The sequence below is a fragment of the Bufo bufo genome, chromosome 7 (genome assembly GCF_905171765.1).
Source record: "Bufo bufo chromosome 7, aBufBuf1.1, whole genome shotgun sequence".
Classification (NCBI taxonomy): Eukaryota; Metazoa; Chordata; class Amphibia; order Anura; family Bufonidae; genus Bufo; species Bufo bufo.
The window spans coordinates 116,005,411-116,032,892 of NC_053395.1; the positions used below are offsets into that span (position 1 = coordinate 116,005,411).

Consider the following 27,482-nt stretch of genomic DNA (forward strand, 5'->3'; position numbering starts at 1 on the left):
GCCGGACATGGTTACCTGCAGCCAACCACTTGCTTCAGAGGTGATGTGTCGCTAGTGGAAATTTCAGAACCTGTTTACAATCTGATAAATATAAAGACATGACTAAAGGCTCTCTGGTCTGTACTTTATCAGGTTTAATGATTTCATTTTTTTAATATCTGATTATAATGATCATTTTATTTTATTTTGTATTTGCAGGTAGAGGACTAAAGGTGAGTTAAAATTGCATTATTTACTGCATTAAATGGGTTTTCCGAGATTCCTATGATTTAAACAGATATGCCCATATAGTTGTTTGCCCCATGTACAGCTTTTATTTTCAATATAGACTCTCCTGAGCCATTTTACCAGGTAAACAAGTCACTCTAGTTTGTTTCCATCCTGCATGTAGCACTTCCTCCTAATGTATCCAACCAAACCCATGATGCACTTCTCCTTCCTCTGCCAAAGCTCCAACACCGCCCTCAATAATGCCTAGCTAATTTATAGCTCCTTCTCACTCCCCTTTACTGCCCCCGTTGCTGCTTTGATAAGCCCATGGATAAAACATCACAAGAAATACAAAAGATCTGCATGAACATGATCATGTGACCAAAGCCCGGAGCGGACAGTAGGAGCAATTAAGGTAAAAGAAATGCACTACAAAAATAACACCTACCCTCATAATTGATTACCTTAAAGGGAACCTGTCATCACCTTCATGCTGTCCATACTAACGACAGAATAAAGTAGAGACAGGTGAGTTGATTTCAGCGGTCTGTCATTTGAAAGTTAAAAGTAAGTGGTTGCCGAGAACCAACATCACAATCATTACAGACTGGGCCTGGAAAAGAGTCCCGGCCACCTGAGAAGAGTCCTGGCTATTCATGAATTCCTGCTCTCCTGCCCACCTGCTGATGACTGACAGGCTTCTACCTAGTTTTCTCCCTTTCTCTCTAGGAGAGAACTGCCAATCATCAGCAGATGGGCGAGAGTGCAGGAGATTATGGATAACTGACTCTTCTCAGGAAGATTTGACTCTGTTCAAGGCCTGGGCTGCAATGTTTGCGATGCTGGTTCTTAGCAAACACTTACCTTTAGCTCATGAGTGACACACTGCTGAAATCAGCATTTCTGTCCCTATTTTATATACTGCCCTCAGTGATGTCAGCATAAAGTTGATGACAGGTTCCCTTTAAAGAGTGCTGATGTTAATTGGAAAATTAATTTAGACCTAAGCTGTTTGATTACTCTGAGGCAGATTCAGCAATGTTTTATGCCAGTATTCTAGTGTAAATATATTGAAAAAATTGCCATTTGTGCCATATTTATAAACACCCTTCAGTGAGATCTGGTAAGGTTGATCATGCTGATTAAAATGTTATCTTGTGACATTCCTGAGAAAATGAATTTTTATGCAAATGAGGGATTAAGTGCATTGAAGGGTGCGCTCAACAGTGGAAAAGTGCACTGATGGGCTAGGCCTCACCTCTAATGCATTGAAGCCCTAATTTGAATAAAGAATAAAAATCTTTATGGAACACTGCAACTGATTTTCACAAAACTAGCATCTTTCGAATCAGCAGTATCAACCCTACTGGATAGTATGTGTGGTTTTATATAGTTTATCCTGCTGACAGATGCTCTTTAAGAAGCCCACACAGCAGTTTTTCCAACACATGTGATTGTGAGTGAACCTCAAGTTCATATGATTAGCATTGACATATTCAATTAAATCGGGTATGGGCGCTACATCGCGATGCCAAATAATGAGCAAGTCGTCAATGTAGCGCCCACACCACACAACAGTCTGTCAAAAAAGGTTATACACCAAAAAAAAAAAAAGATTTTTAATCCGAGAATGCCATAACTAAATTCGCTAAAGAGGGTGAAAATTTTGACCACATCGGGGCTCCTTCTATCTGTAAATAAAAAAAACCTCATCAAATGAGAAAAAACTGTGCGTTATTAAAAACTCAATAGACGGAATAATGAAATTACATAAGTCTGTGAATGATTTCATTAGTTTTTACTAACCTATATGGCTATCACTCTAACATGGGTTATACATAGCTGTAGCATGCTAATAGTAATCATGATATCACTTTTAACCTGCTGGTTGATTGGTTCATGTTTCTTTTAAATCAATCCATGTTCTACTATACAATTTAGCTATGAGTAAGCACACAGCTGTGCGAAATGCGTAAGGGACTTCTGTGAATGTCTGTGCACCCCATGCATTGTTTATATTTATGGAATTTTCTACAAATAAAGCTCTTCAAGGATTTTAAGACACTGTATTTCCTTCAATTTTTTTTTTTTTTAAGCAGGACAGATTAACTTTTAGATTCTCATGTACATAAGAATGGCTAAAAATGAAAGACATTGACTAAAAATTAAAGTTTTCAGCCTTCTGCAGAAAATCCACAATGTATCTGGGCAAAATCCAGATCAGCAAAATTCATGACAAATCATTAATTTTTTTGCAGTGGAGTTTCATACACAAATGCTGGAAACTGCAGTATAAATCAACAGCATAAACTGACATTCTGCAGAGTTAAAATCCATGCCATGTGTCAAGTTATTGAAACATTGCACTTACACTATTTTGGGTATGGCCTTCTGCAAAATAATTTCTGCTGCAGATTGGTTAAGGAGGTTATCTGGGAATGAATCCAGGACAAGTCATCAATATCAGATTAGCGAGGGTCCGACACCTGGGATCCCTGCCGATCAGGTGTTAAAAGATACTTTGTGAGCTCCGGGGCTTCTTCCTGAGCCATGTGACATCACCATACATTAGTCACATGGCCTAGTTGCAGCTCAGCCCATTAAGTCAATGGAGTTGAGCTGCAATACCAAGCACAGCTGTTATATGTACAGAGATTTGCTTAGTAAGGACCCAGGTGGCTGCCACACTCACCAGAACTGCAGTGGGCACCGCAGCTTCCCGAAACAGCTGATCGGGGAGGATGCTAGGACTCACACCCCCACTGATGTTATATTGATGACCTGTCCTGTGGATAGGTCATTAGTAGGGATGAGCAAACCCGAACATTTTCGTAAAAGTCTGGGTTCGGGTTCGGTGTTCGGCGCTTTCTTGGCGCTTTTTGAAAGGCTGCAAAGCAGCCAATCAACAAGCGTCATACTACTTGCCCCAAGAGGCCATCACAGCCTTGCCTATTATTGGCATGGCTGTGATTGGCCAGTGCAGCATGTGACCCAGCCTCTATATAAGCTTGGGTCACGTAGCGCTGCACGTCACTCTGCTGATACAAGCGTAGGGAGAGGTTGCAGCTGCGACGTTAGGGCGAGATTAGGCAGATTAACTCCTCCAAAAGACTTCATTCTGTGATCGATCTCCAGCTGTGGATCATTGAAGTGCTGATATTCAATTGCTCACTTTTTTTAGGCTGCCCAGAGCGTTTTTATATAACTTTTTTCTGGGGTGATCGGTGGCCATTTTGTGGCTTGTCGTGCGCCAGCACAAGCTACCACCAAGTGCATTTAACCATCAATAGTGTGGTTATTTTTTGCTATATCCTACATCAGGTGCAGGCTGAGCCTGTGTCACCCAAGTGCATTTAACCATCAATAGTGTGGTTATTTTTTGGCCATATACTACATCAGGTGCAGGCTGAGCCTGTGTCACCCAAGTGCATTTAACCATCAATAGTGTGGTTATTTTTTGCTATATCCTACATCAGGGTCAAGCTTTCATCAAGTGCATTTAACCATCAATAGTGTGGTTATTTTTTGGCCATATACTACATCAGGTGCAGGCTGAGCCTGTGTCACCCAAGTGCATTTAACCATCAATAGTGTGGTTATTTTTTGGCCATATACTACATCAAGGGCAAGTTGAGCCTGTCACCCAGCGCCTAAAAAAATAGGCCTGACATTTATATTCCTCCAAATCAGTACTGTTTTAGCTGGTCAAGTTATTTTTAGTGACCGTAAAAGCACAGTTTTTGTTCTGGGTTAAAAAACAATTCCCAAATTTGCCATTCTCAAAATTAGTAGTTTCTGCTATATCAGGCCTACTTTAAATCTATCCCTAAAAGGGTATATTAGATTCAAGGTGCTGATAGGGTCATTCTGAAAAACTTAACACACACGCTACAGTGCAGATACAAGTCTAATTCTGTGATTAAACCTATACCTGTCACACAGCGCCTAAAAAATAGGCCTCACATTTATATTCCTCCAAATCAGTACTGTTTTAGCTGGTCAAGTTATTTTTAGTGACCGTAAAAGCACAGTTTTTGTTCTGGGTTGAAAAACAATTCCCAAATTTGCCATTCTAAAAAATAATTGTGGTTTCTGCTGTATCAGGCCTACTTTAAATCTATCCCTAAAAGGGTATATTAGATTCAAGGTGCTGATAGTGTCATTCTGAAAAACATAACACACACGCTACAGTGCAGATACAGGTCTAATTCTGTAATTAAACGTATACCTGTCACCCAGCGCCTAAAAAATAGGCCTCACATTTATATTCAGCTAAATCTGTCATTACTGGTGTGCCTGTATTAGTGTAATACGGTACCTAAATAGATAGCCAGACAGTGTTAGGTGTCTGTAAAAAAAAGGCCTGAATTTTAATTCAATACATTGGCCTGAATAATATTTTTCTTATTGTGGTGAACGGTAACAATGAGGAAAACATCTAGTAAGGGACGCGGACGTGGACATGGTCGTGGTGGTGTTAGTGGACCCTCTGGTGCTGGGAGAGGACGTGGCCGTTCTGCCACAGCCACACGTCCTAGTGTACCAACTACCTCAGGTCCCAGTAGCCGCCAGAATTTACAGCCATATTTGGTGGGGCCCAATGCCGTTCTAAGGATGGTAAGGCCTGAGCAGGTACAGGCATTAGTCAATTGGGTGGCCGACAGTGCATCCAGCACGTTCACATTATCTCCCTCCCAGTCTTCTGCAGAAAGCGCAAAGATGGCGCATGAAAACCAAGCCCATCAGTCTGTCACATCACCCCCATGCATATTAGGGAAACTGTCTGAGCCTCAAATTATGCAGCAGTCTCTTATGCTGTTTTGAAGACTCTGCTGCCAGGGTTTCCCAAGGGCATCCACCTAGCCCTTCCCCAGGGGTGGAAGAGATAGAATGCACTAACGCACAACCACTTATGTTTCCTGATGATGAGGACATGGGAATACCACCTCAGCACGTCTCTGATGATGACGAAACACAGGTGCCAACTGCTGAGTCTTTCTGCAGTGTGCAGACTTAACAGGAGGTCAGGGATCAAGACTGGGTGGAAGACGATGCAGGGGACGATGAGGTCCTAGACCCCACATGGAATGAAGGTCGTGCCACTGACTTTCACAGTTCGGAGGAAGAGGCAGTGGTGAGACCGAGCCAACAGCGTAGCAAAAGACAAAGAGGGAGCAGTGGGCAAAATCAGAACACCCGCCACCAAGAGACTCCGCCTGCTACTGACCACCGCCATCTGGGACCGAACACCCCAAAGGCAGCTTCAAGGAGTTCCCTGGCATGGCACTTCTTCAAACAATGTGCTGACGACAAGACCCGAGTGATTTGCACGCTGTGCCATCAGAGCTTGAAGAAAGGCATTAACGTTCTGAACCTTAGCACAACCTGCATGACCAGGCACCTGCATGCAAAGCATGAACTGAAGTGGAGTAAACACCTTAAAAACAAGGAAGTCACTCAGGCTCCCCCTGCTACCTCTTCTGCTGCTGCCGCCTCGGCCTCTTCTGCTGCTGCCGCCGCCTCGGAATCTTCCTCCGCCTCTGGAGGGACGTTGGCACTTGCCGCCCAGCAAACATGGGATGTACCACCAACACCACCACCTGCGTCACCAAGCATCTCAACCATGTCACACGGCAGCATTCAGCTCTCCATCTCACAAACATTTGGGAGAAAGCGTAAATTCCCACCTAGCCACCCTCGATCCCTGGCCCTCAATGCCAGCATTTCTAAACTACTGGCCTATGAAATGCTGTCATTTAGGCTGGTGGAGACAGCCAGCTTCAAACAGCTCATGTCGCTTGCTGTCCCACAGTATGTTGTTCCCAGCCGGCACTACTTCTCGAAGAGAGCCGTGCCTTCCCTGCACAACCAAGTATCCGATAAAATCAAGTGTGCACTGCGCAACGCCATCTGTGGCAAGGTCCACCTAACCACAGATACGTGGACCAGTAAGCACGGCCAGGGACGCTATATCTCCCTAACTGCACACTGGGTAAATGTAGTGGCGGCTGGGCCCCAGGCGGAGAGCTGTTTGGCGCACGTCCTTCTACCGCCAAGGATCGCAGGGCAACATTCTTTGCCTCCTGTCTCCTCCTCCTCCTACTCAGCTTCCTCCTCCTCTTCTTCCACCTGCTCATCCAGTCAGCCACACACCTTCACCACCAACTTCAGCACAGCCCGGGGTAAACGTCAGCAGGCCATTCTGAAACTCATATGTTTGGGGGACAGGCCCACACCGCACAGGAGTTGTGGGGGGTATAGAACAACAGACCGACGAGTGGTTGCTGCCGGTGAGCCTCAAGCCCGGCCTGGTGGTGTGCGATAATGGGCGAAATCTCGTTGCAGCTCTGGGACTAGCCGGTTTGACACACATCCCTTGCCTGGCGCATGTGCTGAATTTGGTGGTGCAGAAGTTCATTCGAAACTACCCCGACATGTCAGAGCTGCTGCATAAAGTGCGGGCCGTCTGTTCGCGCTTCCGGCGTTCACACCCTGCCGCTGCTCGCCTGTCTGCGCTACAGCGTTACTTCGGCCTTCCCGCTCACCGCCTCATTTGCGACGTGCCCACCAGGTGGAACTCCATCTTGCACATGCTGGACAGACTGTGCGAGCAGCAGCAGGCCATAGTGGAGTTTCAGCTGCAGCACGCACGGGTCAGTCGCACTGCGGAACAGCACCACTTCACCACCAATGACTGGGCCTCCATGCGAGACCTGTGTGCCCTGTTGCGCTGTTTCGAGTACTCCACCAACATGGCCAGTGGCGATGACGCCGTTATCAGCGTTACAATACCACTTCTATGTCTCCTTGAGAAAACACTAAGGGCGATGATGGAAGAGGAGGTGGCCCAGGAGGAAGAGGAGGAAGAGGGGTCATTTTTAGCACTTTCAGGCCAGTCTCTTCGAAGTGACTCAGAGGGAGGTTTTTTGCAACAGCAGAGGCCAGGTACAAATGTGGCCAGACAGGGCCCACTACTGGAGGACGAGGAGGACGAGGATGAGGAGGAGGTGGAGGAGGATGAGGATGAAGCATGTTCACAGCGGGGTGGCACCCAAAGCAGCTCGGGCCCATCACTGGTGCGTGGCTGGGGGGAAACACAGGACGATGACGATACGCCTCCCACAGAGGACAGCTTGTCCTTACCTCTGGGCAGCCTGGCACACATGAGCGACTACATGCTGCAGTGCCTGCACAACGACAGCAGAGTTGCCCACATTTTAACGTGTGCGGACTACTGGGTTGCCACCCTGCTGGATCCCCGGTACAAAGACAATGTGCCCACCTTACTTCCTACACTGAAGCGTGATAGGAAGATGCGCGAGTACAAGCGCACGTTGGTAGACGCGCTACTGAGAGCATTCCCAAATGTCACAGGGGAACCAGTGGAAGCCTAAGGCGAAGGCAGAGGAGGAGCAAGAGGTCGCCAACGCAGCTGTGTCACGGCCAGCTCCTCTGAGGGCAGGGTTAGCATGGCAGAGATGTGGAAAAGTTTTGTCACCACGCCACAGCTAACTGCACCACCACCTGATACGGAACGTGTTAGCAGGAGGCAACATTTCAATAACATGGTGGAACAGTACTTGTGCACACCCCTCCACGTACTGACTGATGGTTCGGCCCCATTCAACTTCTGGGTCTCCAAATTGTCCACGTGGCCAGAGCTAGCCTTTTAGGCCTTGGAGGTGCTGGCCTGCCCGGCGGCCAGCGTTTTGTCTGAACGTGTATTCAGCACGGCAGGGGGCGTCATTACAGACAAACGCAGCCGCCTGTCTACAGCCAATGTGGACAAGCTGATGTTCATAAAAATGAACCAGGCATGGATCCCACAGGACCTGTCCATCCCTTGTGCAGATTAGACATTAACTACCTTCCCTTAACAATATATTATTGTACTCCAGGGCACTTCCTCATTCAATCCTATTTTTATTTTCATATTACCATTATATTGCGGGGCAACCCAAAGTTGAATGAACCTCTCCTCTGTCTGGGTGCCGGGGCCTAAATATGTGACAGTGGCCTGTTACAGTGGTGGGTGACGTGAAGCCTGATTCTCTGCTATAACATGAAGACTGATTCTGTGCTGACATGACGCCAGATTCTCTGTTACGGGACCTCTCTCCTCTGCCTGGGTGCCTGGGCCTAAATATGTGACAGTGGCCTGTTCCAGTGGTGGGTGACGTGAAGCCTGATTCTCTGCTATGACATGAAGACTGATTCTGTGCTGACATGAAGCCAGATTCTCTGTTACGGGACCTCTCTCCTCTGTCTGGGTGCCAGGGCCTAAATATGTGACAGTGGCCTGTTCCAGTGGTGGGTGACGTGAAGCCTGATTCTCTGCTATGACATGAAGACTGATTCTGTGCTGACATGAAGCCAGATTCTCTGTTACGGGACCTCTCTCCTCTGCCTGGGTGCCGGGGCCTAAATATGTGACAGTGGCCTGTTCCAGTGGTGGGTGACGTGAAGCCTGATTCTCTGCTATGACATGAAGACTGATTCTGTGCTGACATGAAGCCAGATTCTCTGTTACGGGACCTCTCTCCTCTGCCTATGTGCCTGTGCCTAAATATGTGACAGTGGCCTGTTCCAGTGGTGGGTGACGTGAAGCCTGATTCTCTGCTATGACATGAAGACTGATTCTGTGCTGACATGAAGCCAGATTCTCTGTTACGGGACCTCTCTCCTCTGTCTGGGTGCCGGGGCCTAAATATGTGACTGTGGCCTGTTCCAGTGGTGGGTGACGTGAAGCCTGATTCTCTGCTATGACATGAAGACTGATTCTGTGCTGACATGAAGCCAGATTCTCTGTTACGGGACCTCTCTCCTCTGCCTGGGTGCCTGGGCCTAAATATGTGACAGTGGCCTGTTCCAGTGGTGGGTGACGTGAAGCCTGATTCTCTGCTATGACATGAAGACTGATTCTCTGCTGACATGAAGCCAGATTCTCTGCTATGGCATGAAGAGACTGATTCTCTGCTGATGTGAAGCCAGATTCTCTGCTATGGGACCTCTGTTCAATTGATATTGGTTAATTTTTATTTATTTTATTTTTAATTTAATTCATTTCCCTATCCACATTTGTTTGCAGGGGATTTACCTACATGTTGCTGCCTTTTGCAGCCCTCTAGCTCTTTCCTGGGCTGTTTTACAGCCTTTTTAGTGCCGAAAAGTTCGGGTCCCCATTGACTTCAATGGGGTTTGGGTTCGGGACGAAGTTCGGGTCGGGTTCGGTTCCCGAACCCGAACATTTCCGGGAAGTTCGGCCGAACTTCTCGAACCCGAACATCCAGGTGTTCGCTCAACTCTAGTCATTAGTATTATTTCCCGGATAACCACTTTAAGGATTTAGGAGAAGATTTGCCACAGATTTGAAATCCCAGTACAAAATTTGCTTTGTTTCCACGGTAGAAATTCCACCGCAGATTTGGTGTTGTTTTTATTGCGGAATTGGCACAGATTTCACCCTACGCATTGCAATGGTAAAATCCATTGTTGATAAATAGAGATGAGCGAATTTCCCAAAAATTTGATTCGGTCGGTTTGCCTAATTTTTCGAAAAGATTTGCTTGATCCAAATTTATTTGTGTCGAATCGCGTTAAAAAACAGCTATTTCCGGGCTGCATAGATGTCATGGCGGGGAGTGGGGGAAACCCCCCTACCGTGCGGTGTCAGAAGGTAAAGGGGATCAGCCTGGCCAAAAGGAGTAATAAGGGATCAGGTCACCTCCTACCGCGTCCCTAATCCTCTCCCTGACTCCTCACTGTATGAGCGGACCCCGATGGTAGGACGACTCATACTCAGGATTCCTAGAAACCCTAAATCGCGCTCGTAATCCCTAATTAAGGAGCAGGGGAGAGACAACCTGTTCACCCCAGTCATGGAGGAACAGGAGTCTCTATCTGAGGCCATGCTGCAAGGAGAGGGGAACACATACAGCTATAGAGATGGCAGGTAAGTGAAACCAGTAACACACTTACCTGCCCTAGACACACTGACTGGAACCCATGCACAAGTGCTGGTGTCCACACCAACATTAAAAGGACACAGCACACACCACAACCACACAGGAACCCAGGACTCCCATAGCTGCAATAAACGTGAGACACCATAAAAACATCTAACATCTATGACCACAAGGGTGGCCCTCACTGGACAGATGGAATATGAAGACCAGGAGGATAGCTCCAGCATACACCATGGCTGGAGTACCCCTCAGCTTCAGGCATCCAGCAGAGGCTAAATAGCCCAAGCAGCCACACCCACACACACATAAACCCAGTGTTAACAAAACACTAGGAAGGGAGTTAACCCGTCCAACACCAGACAAGGGAAGGAAGCCACTCAAAGGGGAAGTGCACACAGAAGCATACCAATCCACATGTTACCACCGGCAACAGCATGCGTGGCAACCATATCCCGGCAATCACCCAGAAGGCCGAGACACTGCCACGGCATGCTCTCACAGCAACACGTTGCCGCAGGCAACCGCAAGTGTAGCAACAGTGTCACAGCGTACACCATAGGCCCGTGACAATAGAGCCTTTATAGAGGTGTAGAACACTGTGCCTTGCAGTAACACACATAGGGAGTGTGCTGTGGTAGTGAAATAATACTGTGAGTCCATATGACATGTAGATGACAGGTGTCGCTCTTAAAATAACTTATTTGGGCAGTCACGGGGCCAAAACCGACAAAATAACTCAAGTATGAACTCAGCCTTATAGGTCGATGTTAGCGTCAAGAAGAAGCGCAGTCCTTTTACACCGTCGACAGCTGATTCCACATAGATGTAAACAGAACCTGTTCTATTAAAAATGCTTATACAAGTAGAGCCCCCCCCCCAACAGAGTGAAGAGGGCGTCAGCAGTAAGTTTGTGTTGACGTCACTGATTAAATTGCCCTTCCACTGATCCGTCAGAACAATAACGCACAAAAAACTGATCCTGTCTGTGGAGCATACGCCTTCTCTCGGTCAGCATTTGCTTAATAATCCATTAGTATTGCTAAAAAAACAGGAGTGGATCTAAAACAGAGATGACACGTGAATGGAATATTTGCATGTCTTCTGTGTTTTGGACCCACTCCTGCTTTTGGCTACCAAATCATAAGCCAATTATGATGGGACCATATAGGCCTTACAGCTGCTACAAAGACAGGATCTGTTGTGCCTCTCATTTTTCCAGATCAGAAGAAGGGTCAAACAAATAATGATGTCAGCCAGGACGAAAGGCAAAATAGTGGCCCAGTCATGAAGTGGGAAGGGTGGGAACAGCATGATGAGATCACAGAGCGGCACATCGACAGTGTGGAGTTGGCAGCAGCATCAGGAGGACACAGAGTGGCACAATGATTGAGTCTGGAGGTGGCAGCAGCAGCAGTAGCAACATCAGGAGAAGGCCACTGAGTGACACAATGACAGAGTCTGGAGTTTGCAGCAGTATGAGGAGGCCACCAAGTGGCACAATGACAGAGTGTGGAGGTGGCAGCAGTATTAGAAAGCCACCGAGTGGCCCAATGACAGAGTCTGGAGGTGATGGCAGCAGCATCAGGAGAAAGCCACCGAGTGGCACAATGATAGATTCTGGAGGTGGCGGCAGCAGCAGTAGCAACATCAGGAGAAGGCCTTCGAGTGGCACAATGACAGAGTCTGGAGGTGGCGGTAGCATGAGGAGGCCATAGAGTGGCACAATGACAGAGTCTGGAGGTGGCGGCAGCATGAGGAGGCCACAAAGTGGCACAAAGACAGTGTGGGGAGGTGGCAGCAGTAGCAGCATCAGGAGAAGGCCACCGAGTGGCACAATGACAGAGTCTGGAGTTTGCAGCAGTATGAAGAGGCCACCAAGTGGCACAATGACAGAGTGTGGAGGTGGCAGCAGTATTAGGAAGCCACCGAGTAGCCCAACGACAGAGTCTTGATGTGGCGGCAGCAGCAGCATCAGGAGAAAGCCACCGAGTGGCACAATGACAGATTCTGAAGGTGGCGGCAACAGCAGTAGCAGCATCAGGAGAAGGCCACTAAGTGGCACAATGACAGTGTTGAGGTGGCAGAAGCATCAGGAGAAGGACACCAAGTGGCACAATGACAGAGTCTGGAGGTGGAGGCAGTAGCAGCATCACTAGGAGGCCACAGAGTGGCACAATGACCAAGTGTGGAGGTGGCGGCAGCATCAGGGGGCCACAGAGTGGCAAGGTGACATAGTGTGAAAGTGTCAACAGCATCAGGGGCCACAGAGTGTCAAGGTGACATAGTGTGAAAGTGGCGGAAGCATCAGGAGACCACAAAATGGCAAGGTGACATAGTGTGGAGGTGGAGCAGCATGAATAGGCCACAGCATGAGGAGGCCACCGAGTGGCACAATGACAGGTTCTGGAGGTTGCGGCAGCAGCAGTAGCAGCATCAGGAGAAGGCCACCGAGTGGCACAAGGACAGAGTCTGGAGGTGGCGGCAGCATGAGGAGGCCACAGAGTAGCACAAAGACAGAGTGCATAGGTGGCAGCAGCATCAGGAGAAGGCCACCGAGTGGCACAATGACAGAGTGTGGAGGTGGCGACAGCAGCAGCATCAAGAGAAGGCCACAGAGTGGAACAATGACAGAGTGTGGAGGTGGCAGAAGCATCAGGAGAAGGCCACCGAGTGGCACAATGACAGATTCTGGAGGTGGAGGCAGCAGCAGTAGCATCATCAGGAGAAGGCCACTGAGTTGCACAATGACAGAACATGGAGGTGGCAGCAGTATGAGTAGGCCACAGAATGGCACAATGACAGAGTCTGGAGGTGGCGGCAGTAGCAGCATCACTAGGAGGCCACAGAGTGGCACAATGACAGAGTGGGGAGGTGGCAGCGGCAGCATCAGGAGGAGGCCAAAGGGTGGCACAATGACTGAGTGTGGAGGTGGCGGCAGCATCAGGAGACCACAGAGTGGCAAGGTGACATAGTGTGGAGGTGGCAGCAGCATCATTAGGCCACAGAGTGGCGAGGTGACATAGTGTGGAGATGGTAGCAGCATGAGTAGGCTACAGTATGAGGAGGCCACAGAGTGGCACAATGACGAGAGATTGCGGAGGTGACAGCATCATGAGGAGGCCACAGAGTTCCCGCTTCGTCTATTCATTTATAGTGAATATGGGACAGAACAGAAGGTTAAAATTTCTCAACTTTATAAAGTGCTGCTTAAAAAACAATTTAATAATACACGTTCTCTGGCATAAAAGGCTTGGCAAATTGATTGTCCGTGAATTGCCCTTGAAGATTTGGATAATATATAGGCAAATTTAAGTCTACTTTCTTATAACTTGAGTCAAGTTTTGGGTCAATTTAATAATAAATATTTAATAAATTTTATAATAAAAATAAAGTGTTGCCTAAGACAGGAGAGAATCCACCAGTGTTCTGTTTATTCAACGACATGGTTGCGAAAGCATTCCAAAAAAACGATTTCTCTCCACCTGGAGACGAATCCTGTCAAGATTGATGCAAGTGATTGATGCGGTATCGGCTGCTTATCGAGCCAGATACTTCTGGGGGAACCTGCCTGGCATGAACAGGCTTCTAGTAGCTACAGACAATGAGAAGACAAAGCTTCAAGATAGCTTGGAGCCTGGAAGAGTCGGGAAATTCATCAAGATTGAAACAATAACTACCAGCACCTGGTCTCTTCGTCAGGGAAAACCTCACGAGTTCCCAGTTATCATGGATGGGAAGGAGGACATCCTGTGGTGCACAGAAATGGAAATGGTCTTCGGATTCCCCGCGCAGTATACGGACGTTTTAGAAATGAACCGCTGCTCCCGTCAGCAGCTCCTGGTGTGATATACCAGTCGCCCCCCAAAAAAACTGATAGAAGCGGGGTGTTATATACTAATAATATACTTTCTTTATAGTGCATTTGGGTACTGCAGCATTTGCTTGCGGTTTGCTGTGTTCCCTCTGCTACACACAGTGAACAACGGTATTGGAAAAAAATATTATAACTGGTGTGATATACCAGTCGCCCCACCAAAAATCTGATAGAAACGGGGTGTTATATACCAATAATATACTTTCTATATAGTGCATTTGGGTACTGCAGCATTTGCTTGCGGTTTGCTGTGTTCCCTCTGCTACACACAGTGACCAACGGTATTGGAAAAAATTATTATAACTGTTGTGATATACCAGTCGCCCCACCAAAAATCTGATAGAAACGGGGTGTTATATACCAATAATATACTTTCTATATAGTGCATTTGGGTACAGCAGCATTTGTTTGCGGATTTGCTGCGTTCCCTCTGCTACACACAGTGACAAACGGTATTGGAAAAAATAATTATAACTGGTGAGATATACCAGTTGCCCCCCAAAAAAACTGACAGAAGCGGGGTGTTATATACCAATAATATAGTTTCTAGATAATGCATTTGGGTACAGCAGCATTTGTTTTCGGTTTTGCTGCATTCCCTCTGCTACACACAGTGACAAACGGTATTGGAAAAAATAATTATAACTGGTGTGATATACCAGTCACCCCCCCCCCCAAAAAAAACTGACAGAAGCAGGGTGTTATATACCAATAATATACTATCTTTATAGTGCATTTGGGTACTGCAGCATTTTTTTGCGGTTTTGCTGCGTTCCCTCTGCTACACACAGTGACAAACGGCATTGGAAAAAATTATTATAACTGGTGTGATATACCAGTCGCCCCCCAAAAAAACTGATAGAAGCGGGGTGTTATATACCAATAATATACTTTCTTTATAGTGCAATTGGGTACTGCAGCATTTTTTTGCGGTTTTGCTGCGTTCCCTCTTCTGCACACAGTGACAAACGGTATTGGAAAAAATAATTATAACTGGTGTGCGCATGCGCGTACGCGAAAATTATATTCGCAATATTTTGCATTGAAAAAAATAATGAATGGAGATCGCAAATTCGAATAATACATCTTCTATGTCACTGTCCATGTTATGGGACTATTTGTGCACTTCTAGTAATTATTTCTTGGCCGCAAATATGAGCTGAAGGTTTTTCAGGTTCGCCTGCCATTAAAATCAATGGGACCCACCACAAACTTGCGGTTCGCGAAAATTTGATCGCGTTCGTGCGATCGCGTTTGCGAACTGTCCCGGCAGATGTTCGTCCATCACCACTGAAATAGGCCACTAAACTCTTTCACCACAAATAAATACAACAGTGAAGTGTGTATATTTTTTTCCTTTTTGTACTGAAATAGGACACTGAATGCTTTCACCACATATAACTGCAAAAGTGAAATGCGTATATATTTTTAGTTTTTTACTGAAATAGGCCACTAAACTCTTTCACCACAAATAACTGCAGAAGTGAAATTTTTCCACAGATATAAGCCACTAAAGGCTTTTCAACATAGCACTTGCACCCCAATAACAAGAACAAATTGATGAAATGCCAGAGCTGTATAATGGCTATTTGGATCCCCAAATAATGTTTCCCTGTACTTCCAAATAGCTATTTTTTTTCACAATGAGGTTTTTCTATCACTGTCCCTAGCGACTTCAAACATCTCTCCCTGCACTAAGCACGCTGGTGAATGGCAGAATCTAAGATGGCTGCCATATTTATAGGGCGTCTTCCCAGAGTTCCTTGCCCCATGTTCTCACATGTGTAGCTGCCATTTTAGGAAAAATTGCTATCCGTTACCACGAAGCACGAGGATATACACATTTGTTGCTAATCGACTTTTTCCTGAAATTCGGATCGAGTTCCACTTCATCAGCTTCGATTCGCTAATCTCTATTGATAACCATAGCCTAAATTGATATGCTGCAGATTTAAAATTTCTACGAAAGGTCAATTTGTGGTACAGATTTTAATTTATTGTGCAGCGTATGGAACTTATTTCTTAAAATCTCATCCACTTTTCTTGTTGTAAAATGCACGTAAATCCACATCGACAAATCGGCAGCATATTCACTACTTTTAATATGAGATAAATAAACATAGATTTTTTTTCACATAGATTTTTTTATTGGAACCTTTTATATCTTGGAGTTCTTCTGTATGTATTAATGGTTTTGAGTAAGGCTAAATGAACCAGGTTCTGCATGGAAGCTACATGAACTGAATCTTTCTATGGCTATGACTTCTCCTTTAATTGCTACAGATTTCCACACGTAATTTCACTGTGGAAGATCTGTAGTGTCGAGGAGACATGAAGTACAGAGAGGAGGTGGGGATGTGACTAATGAGCAGCAGCACTTGTATGCAAGCTCCATTACGACAGCACCACATTACCACAGTCTGTCCTGTCCATCCTCTCTGTACTTTATGTCTCCTCATGAACTCCATTCCTACAGAGATTCAGCTAAAGATATTAGCAATTCTAATCAGGATCATAATCCCTCTCATTTATGGATAAGGAGGATGAGGCAGCTCTTTACCTCAGTGTTGTGAAGTAACTTGTCTGCTGTGTGATTAGGACAGGCTTTGTGTGAACTAATAGGACGGCGGCCATTTTATTACCCCTGATGATTGCTCCCTAGACAAAACAAGCCATTATAACTAATTAAAGGTATTTGGGAATATATTTAGAATAAAGTAATATTTACGTATTTTCATTTTCTTAATTCCCGGTTTTAATGACGTTTCTTAAGCAAAAGATGTAATATTGCAAATCTCCATTGTTTTGTAAATGTATTTATGCACTTTTTCTTCTTTAGGGTCAAAAAGGAGAGCCTGGTGATGTTCCCGCTGTAAGTTTTTGTGTTTTTTATTACTTTTTTCTGCAAATTCTTCAGATTCTGCTTGATTTATTACAAATATCACACATTATCACTGTTGTGTAATATAAAGTAGAGTACAGTAATTTCATTTTTTTAAAAGCATATCAAATATATAGGCTTAAATCCAGACTATCACAGGAATAACCACCAGAATTTTATTGCTGCATGTAGTGTTGAGCGTAGTGAAGTATTCAAAGTAGAATTCGGTCCAAAGTAAAATTTTTGCACACTTCATGGTAACGAATCTATTTCTCCTAAAATGGAGGATGCACGTGTTACAAAGTAAAAGTAAGAAGCCCAGGAATGTGAGATCACCCATAATGCTGTGCAGCCAGCCAACGATAGACATCCCCTGTGATGTCACAGCCCTCTAAAACCCTATAATGAAGGACTTTACAGTGTGATCTTCATTATTAAATGAAAGGTAGCTTCAAGCTAATTGGCCACGTGGTTCATTACCGCAGCATAGCTGCTCCGTATGGCCATACTCTAAGACAGAATGGCCTGTGTATACCTGACTTATAGCAATTCATGACAAATAAATTTGTAACAAATCGAATTTCTTGGCTAACTTTGGCAAAGGTGCCAAATAGAATTTTTCAAAACAAGGAACAACTACTGAACTCTGCCAGGTTAATAAATGCCTCACAGCACGTACTTTGCAAGCCATGACCCCCTTTTCCAAAAGGAAAGTCAATATTACCAGGAAAAATTTGGACTTAAAAGGAACCTGCCACCGCGATTTTGGGCATAGAGCTGAGGACATGGGTTGCTAGATCGCCGCTAGCACATCCGCAATACCCAGTCCCCATAGCTCTGCATGCTTTTATTGTGTATAAAAAACGATTTGATACATATGCAAATTAACCTGAGAGGAGTCTGAGCTTGAAAATATGACTCTTCTCTCGTCACACAAGTAAAATATGACTCTTTTATGTTAATTTGCATATGTATCAAATAGTATTTTTTACCCAATAAAAGCACACAGAGCTATGGGGACTGGGTATTGCAGATGTGCTAGCGGCCATCTAGCAACCCATGTCCTCAGCTCTTCACCCAAAATCCCGGTGACAGGTTCCCTTTAAGATCATATTGATGGATTTATTATTGAATTTAATAAAACCTGTGTAAATCCATCTTCAATAAGTGCCAGCATGAAGACAGAATATTTTTTCGAAGATAATTTTTCACATTATTTCTTGATATACTTGTCCTACTTTATAAAAAAAAAATATTAACCTATGTATGAGGCTAATATTTCATCAATTTCTTAAACACAGGATTATGACTGTGTAAAGATATTGGATTTATAGAGTCATATGCTATAATATATAACTATTTTTTACTAAAAGCACTTAATATACTTAAATAGATATGCAATGACTCAAGAATGTGAAAGCAGTTTATTATATAATGAAATATGCATGAGTAAAATGCATGTTTTTATACTGTGTGTACTGTTATCCTTAGAACATTTATTCCAGATAAAATACTGTAATATTCTAGTTTTACTTAGTAGATATCTTCAAACTAGTAGAAAGTGATTTTAGTTGTCTGCATAGATGTTGTTTTTAGTAAAAGCTTAATAACATTGTTTTCTATTATTCTAGGTATCTGGAATTCGAGGGCGCCCAGGACCTGCTGTAAGTTTTGAAGATATGCAAGAAATTGGGCGTAACTATAGCCATAGCAGCCCATAGCACTCAATTTACGGTGCAGCGGTTGGAAGGGGGGCAGTCAGGTGCATGAACTTTTTGTGGGGAATAACAATATATGAAGCTTATACTTATAATTATTGCTACTTTTGTTGCGGTTTTAATTTTCTTACACTAGATGATGGGGTGCCCATCTTATCTTGCTATGGTGCCCTATGAATTCTAGTTATGCCCCTGAAATTAGTGCATATCTAATTGATCAGAAAGCAGTAACATGACTGATATTTTCACTTGGTCATGACTGAGGTTTGTTTTCTTTAAAGACACACCCATGTATTTGTTTATTATATTCAGTAGACAGTGGGTTTGAGAGCTTGCACTTCTATACCGTGCCTTGAAAATAGTAACCTGTGTGTACTAAGGTTAACGTTTTTTTCAGGAAATTACTTTTAACTTATGTCTTCTAGCATGGATCATATAATGAAAGAATCATACTTTCCAGCTGTGTGACACTAATCCTTCACCTTGAGTCCATTCCTGGTTCCTCAGCTTGTTTACTTCTGGCTGGGTATGGACATAGTCAGCAGTGACATACTTGGGGAGTGGCCCTTGACCTAGCAGTGACATGCTGCTTGGAGATGTGCCACCACTGAAGCCAGTCATTGGCTTCAGCAGCACACATGACTATATCCACAGTTATGAAGAAGTAATCAAGCCAGGGAATGGAATATGTAAAAATGGGGCCCAGAGTGCAGGTCCAAAGAAACAGGGAGCAACTGATTATTAATCTTTCCTTTTGTGATCTATGTTTGGGGCCAGTAAATAGTACTCTTGATCGAGCATCTCGATGCTCGGCACGTGGCGGTATTCTGTGCTCGAGTCTCCTCCCCTCACATTTGTTGGCTGCTATGCAGCCAATAAACGTGCGGGTAAGTACTGCCCTTCACTGTAATGCCATAGCCATGTTGGTTACTGGCATTACAGTGATTGGCTGGCCGGAACGCATCATCGGATGCTATATAGCACGCGATGACATGTTTTTGGCTCAGTGTTAGTCAGGAAGAGCTGTGCTGAAGAAGAGGAAGATAGTGTAGGGAGTGAAATTTTCTTTTTTTCAGTTGAAAAAATTGTCAGAGACCCAAAAGTCCTTTTAAGGACTATTGTTGTGTGTGGCAGCAGCAATATATATTTTTAGCACAACCTGCGCTAAATTGCTAAAACTTTACAGACCCAAAAGTCCTTTTAAGGACTGTTGTGTGTGGCAGCAATATCTCTTTTTTGTGCATCCTGCGCTAAATAGCGTGCAATATTTAGGCCGCTGCAGACAGCGACATTATCTGCGCTGCATCTCCTGTGTAACATAAAATCTCTGTGACATCCAGTGTACTTTTCTGTAGACAGTGTCCGCTGTGGACAGTGACATCACCTGGGGTGCATCTTCTGTGTAATGTTTCCACATCCAAAATACCTGTGACATTCCCTGTAATTTTATATTAGCTGCTGCTGACATCATCAGCGACATTATCTGCTGTATTTCTCCTGTGTAACGGGTGCGCATCCCAAAAGTATCTGTGACATCCAGTGTACTTTTTCCGTAGATGGTGTCCATTGCGGACAGTGACATTATCTGCGCTACATCTCCTGTGTAACGTGTGCACATCCAAAAAATATCAGTGACATCCAGTGTACTTTTTCCATAGACGGTGTCCGCTGCGGACAGTGACATTACCAGGGGTACATCTCTTGTGTAACGTTTCCACATGCAAAATACCTGTGACATTCCCTGTAAATTTTATATTAGCCGCTGCTGACATCAGCTACATTATCTGCGGTATTTCTCCTGTGTAACGTGTGCGGATCCCAAAAATATCTGTGACATCCAGTTTACTTTTTCCGTAGACGGTGTCTGCTGCGGACATTGACATTAGCTGCGCTACATCTCCTGTGTAACATGTGCACATCCAAAAAATATCAGTGACATCCAGTGTAATTTTTTTGTAGACGGTGTCCGCTGCGGACAGTGACATTACCTGGGGTACAACTCCTGTATAACGTTTCGACATCCCAAATACCTGTGACATTCCCTGTAATTTTTTATTAGCTGCTGGTGATAGCATTGACATTATCTGCGGTATATCTCCTGAGTGACGTTTCGACATCCCCAATTACCTTTTTTAACTTTTTTGTGTGTACACTTACAAATCCTACGCTACTGTATGTGTGATAAACTTTCTAGCATATATAACATTTAATATGAAGAAGGCGAGCATTAAGGGACACTGGAGTGGCCGTGAGCTGATGGTGCACCCAGAGGCCGTGGCCCTGGGCGCGTTGTAACTGTGCCTGATGCCAGAGCACAAGAAAAACAATCATCCACAATACCTAGCTTCATGTCCCAATTATCAGGACAGCATAGGACAACGCTCTCGAAGTCCGACCAGTGCGACCAGGTGGTCAGTTGGATTGCAGCAGATAATGCTTCCAGTCGGTTAAGCACCACCCTGTCTTTCAACAAATTCAGTCTCAGAAGCCAAGAGTCTGGTCAACACAATCCTCACCCTGATCCTCCTTACTCCCACCATGGAGAGTCTTGCCAAACAAGTGATCCCACACTCGGATATTCTGAGGAGATCTTTTCAGCACCATTCCTTCAATTGGGCCTATCCACAGTCACAAGAACATAACAGTTTGGGAACGGCAATTAGTGTTTCACAAGGTGGATAATGATGATGAGACACAGTTGCCAATAAGTTTACGGCAATTAGTGTCTCAAGAGGTTGATGATGAGGATCAGACACAGTTGTAAATAACTGAGGTTGTTGTTAGGTCAACAAGTCAAGAGGATGAGCAGAGTGAGGAAGTGGAAGAAGAGATGGTGGACGATGAAGACACTGACCCAACCTGGGAAGGTGGCAAGCCGAGCAAGGACAGCAGTACAGAGGGGGAGGGATCTGCAGCACCGAAACAGGCTGGAAGAGGCAGTGGTCTGGCACCAAACAGGCCCGCAACTGTTCCCTGGAGCACACGATTGCGGAAATCTCCCTTGCCAAGGGGTAGGTGTACCGCAGTCTGGCACTTTTTTTTAGGAAAGTGCGGACGACAAAAGAATTGTAATTTGCAACCTATGCCAAACAAAAATGAGCAGGGGCGTGAACACTAGCAACCTCACCACCACCAGCATGATCCGGCACATGGCATCAAAGCACCGTAATAGGTGGGCCAAATGCCTGGGTCCACAATCTGTGTCTGTGGGTCACACCACTGCCTCCTCTTCCACGGTGTTACATGCTGGCCAATCCCCTGTCGAAGGAGCAGGCCTGGATGCCTCCCGGCCTGCACCTGGACTTTCACAAGCACTATCAGCGACCACATCCACTTCTGTGTCCCAGCACAGTGTACAAATGTCAGGCATTTCAACGCAAGCGAAAATACCCAACCACCCACCCACAGGCCATCATAGCACTAAATGCGCAACTTCCCGAATTACTGGCCCTGGAAATGTTGCCATTTAGGCTTGTGGATACTGAGGTCTTCCGCAGCCTGATGTCAGTGGCCGTCCCTCGTTACTCAGTCCCCAGCCACCACTATTTTTCAAGGTGTGCTGTTCCCGCCTTACACCAGCATGTCCCCCGTAACACCACCCGTGCCCTGACCAACGCAGTTACTGGGAAGGTCTACTTAACCACTGACACATGTACAAGTACTTTCGGCTACATTTACCTGACGGCACACTGGGTGAACGTTGTGTAGTGAGTCGTACCCTTGGAAGGCACAGGTTCTACCGACGCCAAGGATTGCGGGCCCTACTTCCATCAGGGTTTCCACCAGCACCGACGTTAGTGGCTCCAACCCCCAATTCTCTTCCTACACCTCCTCCTCCACTTCCACCTCAGAATTATCTCTTGCAGCACCAGTCAGCCATCAGTCGGTATCTGAAAGCAGTGTAGCACTGCAGTGGGTAAGCGTCAACAGGTCGTGCTTAAGCTGATCTGCTTAGGTGACAAATAGCACACCGCCGCAGAGCTGTGGCAGGGGATAAGAGACCAGACTGAGCTGTGGCTCTCACCAGTCAACCTAGAAACCAGGCATGGTTGGGTCTGATAATGGCCGTAACTTGGTGGCGGCTTTGGAGCTCGGGAAGCTCACACACAATCCATGCCTAGTCCACGTTTTAAACGTAGTGGTTCAGCGGTTTCTCAAAACCTACCCCAATTTGCCTGAGCTACTGGTGAAGGTGCGCCGCGTGTGTGCCCATTTCCGCAATTTATCGTTAGCTTCCGCCAGTCTGTAAATGCTGCAGCAGCGATTACAATTGCCAGATCACCGACTGTAGTGCGACGAGAGTATACGCCGTAACTCGACGTTCCACATCTTGGCAAGGCTTTGTGAGCAGCAGAGGGCAGTAGTGGAATACCAGCTACAACATGGTCATCAACTTTCCAGTCAGCTTCCGCTCTTCACAAGCAAGGAGTAGGCCTGGATGTCTGACCTCTAAAAACTTTGAGGAATCAACACAGATGGTGAGCAGTGATAACGCTATTATCAGCGTCACCATCCCACTTCTGTGTCTACTCAAACGCTCGCTGCTCACAATTAAGGCCGACACTTTGCATGTGGAAGAGGTGGAAATGGGGGAAGACATTACACAGGGAGATAGCCAGGCCACCCTCAGTTCGTCTTCTCAGTGCAAATTGGATGATGTTGATCATGAGGAGGCGGAGGAAGAGCAGGAGACGGTTGCCTCTGCTACAGAGGGTAGTACCCATGGAAGTTAATTTCCATCTGTTCAGCGTTGATGGGCAGAGGAGGAGGAAGAGGATGAGGAGATTGAGAGTCATACTCCTGATGACGACAGCAAAGTCTTGCCTGTTTGTACTCTGGCATACATGGCTGACTTTATTTTAGGCTGCCTTTCCCGTGTTTAACTGCCTGAATACACGCTTAAAAGAAATATTTATTAATCATAAATTAAAATTCGTGGCGAACTTGCCACATGTAGAGTTTGTCAGGCTAAGCCTGGGTGGGTGGCTCACTCCACAATTGTATGGGTATAGCCACTCACACCACGCTTGTAAGACGTGCAGAGCTGGAATATCAGAATGATTTGCTATAGATGCCTCTTCTGATATATTCCCAGATGCACTCCCATATGCTCACTAGAGGTGGTTGGATTACTAATGAATTGTCAGAAGTACCAGCAATGACATTAGTAGCAGCATCAACAGCAAGCTGCAACAATGTATCCACGTAGTGAGTATGGATAGATAGAGGAAGGGATAGGTGACTGTGGGTGAGAGCTTTATGTTTGAGCTCTACTTACAACCCAGCTAATCTGCATCCCTATTGTCCCTTCCCTATCTAACAAAAGGACCATCTCTGCAGGTATATGCGTCTGCTCGACGCGTTTCTATGTCACTATATAGATAGCAACATTTCTTCAGGAGCAGAGTAGCAGTGGCATAAGTGTAAGTTCTTATAGTCTTAGACAACTTGCACTATGCACACTGGTGAAGAACGCTGCACGCTGCTGTTTGCGCGCGTGCAGCTCCAAGAGATACAGCCCCCGGCAATGTGTTAGCAGCCGACTCACGGCCGCTCAGCCGCCGAACTCATATTGAAGTCGCCACTCCCACTGGGCGGAGCTTCATCGGCAGGCGGTGACGTCACCCAGGAGAGGTAAGACGTTCTGTTTATCCGCTCTGCCCGATTTCCTATGCTAGCCGCTGTTGTGGGGATTGTTTATTATGGGCAAAAAATTGCCTACCATCGTAGGGGGACACTGGGGGTTGGTATCTTCGTCATAGGTAATACTTAGACAGTAATTGCCAGTACATAGGGGTACTTATACTTATAAGTCCCATATGACAATTGATGCATGGGATAGATATAAATCACCATGTCTTACACATACAGCGCGCAGAAATAGAATACTGTATACACATCCAGAGCTACAGACTGCTCGTGAGATGTTGTGGGGTATCTAATATATCTCGTTCTCTGTATATTGTGGTGACTGATGCGTTGCTTATTAATGCATGGGATAGATATCAATCACCATGTCTTACACATACAGAGCGCAGGGATAGAACCCTGTATACACGTCCAGAGCTAGAAACTGCTCATGAGATGTTGTGGGGTATCTCATATATCTCGTTCTCTGTATAGTGTGATGACTGATGCGTTACTCGTATGTGTTATTCATGACACATTATGTGGATGGAGTTCTCGTCTTGCCTACATACTGTTTAAGGCAGATACATGTGGCCACATAGATCACTCCTATTGTTTTACAATTTATAAATGATCTGATGGTGAACTCACGTCCTGTGGTTGTGCACTTTACCACATTGCCCTTTTTGATGACTTTACAGGCGATGCATTTCCCACATTTGAAAGTGCCGGGTGGTCTATTTGGAAGCCATGTAGTTTGTATTGAGGGGCTGTATAGGCTGTGCACCAGTTGATCTCGTAGGTTGCTTCCTCTTCTGTAGGTGATCAATGGGGCATCACTTATAAGGTGTCCGACTATCGGGTCAGATTTGAGGATACTCCAATTTTCCCTGATAATGTTTCTTACCTCCTTATTGGCCAAGTCGTAAGTGCCTATAATTCTTATCTTGTTATCTGTGGCTCTTGTTTTGGGGACCAGGAGGTCGTCCCTATTACTGGCTGAGGCATGTTGATATGCCTTAGCGAGACAGGGGCCAGGGTATCCTCTCTGACTAAACCGTTGTTGTAGATCAGAGGATGCTCTCTTAAAGTCAATCCATTCGGAGCAATTCCGACGGGCTCTCAGATATTGTCCCTTGGGTATCCCAGATTTTAGATTGGTGGGATGTGCACTCTCCCATCTGAGTAAGGTGTTAGTGGACGTCGGTTTCCGAAACATTTTCGTGAGGATCTTTCTAGATTTATCAATGCTAATGCATAAATCCAGGAATGTCAGTTGCATATTATTGATCTCGCTTGTGAAGAAAAGGCCCAAATCATTTTGGTTGAGTTCCTTAACAAAATTATTAAAGGCCGTACTTGTACCATTCCACAGAATGAACACGTCATCTATGTATCTTATCCATAAGGTAATAGATGACGTCCATTGTTCCATTGTCTCACTGAAGACGCATTCCCTCTCCCACCAGCCCAGGTAGAGGTTGGCATAAGTCGGGGCACATGGGCTTCCCATGGCCACTCCCCTGAGCTGGTGGTAGAACTTGCGATCAAAGGTAAATACGTTATGGTTCAGAATGAACTCAAGTAACTCGATCACAAAGCCATTGTGGTTGGTCAAATGTGATCCTCTTTCAGTGAGGAAGGCACCCACTGCCTGGCAGCCCCTGTCGTGGGGTATAGAGCTTATAATGCCTCTACGTCGAGGCTCGCCAGCAGGGTGCCTGGATCACAGTAGATGTCATTTAGGCGTCTCAGGACATCCATAGAGTCTCTAACGTAAGATGGAAGGTTTAAAACAAAGGTTCTCAGTACCTCATCTACATATAGACTGATTTTTTCCGTTAAGCTATTGATGCCAGACACAATGGGCCTGCCCTTTAGCGGGCTCAGCCCTTTGTGAACCTTAGGCAGGCTATAGAATGCTGCTGTTACCGGATGTTCTGGTAGCAAAAAAGCGAATTCGTTCTTGTCTATGAGGTGTTTTTGCATACCTTTCTTCAGGACACCTCTGAGTTCATTTTTGAACACTTCCATAGGGTTACACTCTAGACGCCTATAGCAAGACTTATCATCAAGGATCCGAGTGCACATCTCCACATATTTCCAGTCGTCTAGAACCACCACATTGCCCCCTTTATCCGAGGGCTTGATCACTATAGTAGTGTCCTTTTTTAGAGTGTCTAATGCATTTTTTTCTTCTACTGTAACATTAGATATGTGAGATTTGTGCATACAGAGTGATCTTAATTTTTCTGTGGTTATGGTGAGGAATGCATCCAGTGGGGAGTATTCATTTATCGGTGGAGGCCTACGTGAGGGTAGGCGCAGATTAGTGAATGGACCCTCGCCAATCTCTCTTTCACCTTCCTCAAAGAGGCCCGCTAAAAGTCTTACATCCTGTAATTCTTCAGGATCAATGCCTAACTTGTGGCACTGTTCTTTATCATTGGTAAGGAAGAATTTTCGCCATTTTAGCTTGCGTATAAACAGATTTAGGTCCTTCACCCAGTTGAATGGATTATAGTGGCAGTCAGGGACGAATGATAGACCTTTACAGAGGACGTCCATTTCCACGTCAGATATATGGCGTTTGGAAATGTTGATGACTTGTAATTTATCGGTTTCTCTTTGTTCTAATTGCCCCTTCTGTTCCTCAGTGGATACTCTGGATACTCTGCCTTTCCCGTGACCCACGCGTTTTATGCATTTTGGACAACACCGATTACTGGTTGTTCACTCTTCTCGACCACCGCAACAAAGAGAACTTCTCATCTCTCATTCCTGTGCTGGAGAGTATGAGCAAAATGGTGCAATACCAGAATGTCCTTGTGGAAAAATTGCTCCACTAATTTACAGCTGACAATGCTGGCGGCAGAGTATGTAGTTCCTTGGGCAACCGAGGAGGGGAGACGAGGGGAACAAACAGCAGTTCCAACAGAGGCAGGGCAACACTCTCCAAAGCCTGAGACAGTTTTCATGACACCCCGCTAGCACCCTCACCCTGATGCGCGGCCTAGTGTCACAAGGAGGGAAAGATTTTGGAAGATGAAGTAATACATAGTAGACCGTGTCAGCGTCCTCAATGATCCCTCTGTGCCTTACATTTACTGAGTGTCCAAGCTGAACACGTGGCATGAACTGGCGCTCTACGCCTTGGAGGTGCAGGCCTGCCCTGCCGCCAGCATTTTGTCAGAGCAGGTATTTAG

General features: G+C 45.5%; 1 protein-coding gene across 1 annotated transcript in view; it reads left to right on the forward strand.

The window, feature by feature from the left end:
• The window catches only part of COL5A2 (collagen type V alpha 2 chain), a 275,036-nt gene that overhangs the window by 92,841 nt on the left and 154,713 nt on the right, over positions 1–27,482 (forward strand). Inside the window, exons 3-5 of the mRNA XM_040439368.1 lie at positions 199–212; positions 16,889–16,921; positions 18,562–18,594. Of these exons, the coding sequence (XP_040295302.1) occupies positions 199–212; positions 16,889–16,921; positions 18,562–18,594 (80 nt within the window). The remainder of the gene's footprint in view (positions 1–198; positions 213–16,888; positions 16,922–18,561; positions 18,595–27,482) is intronic.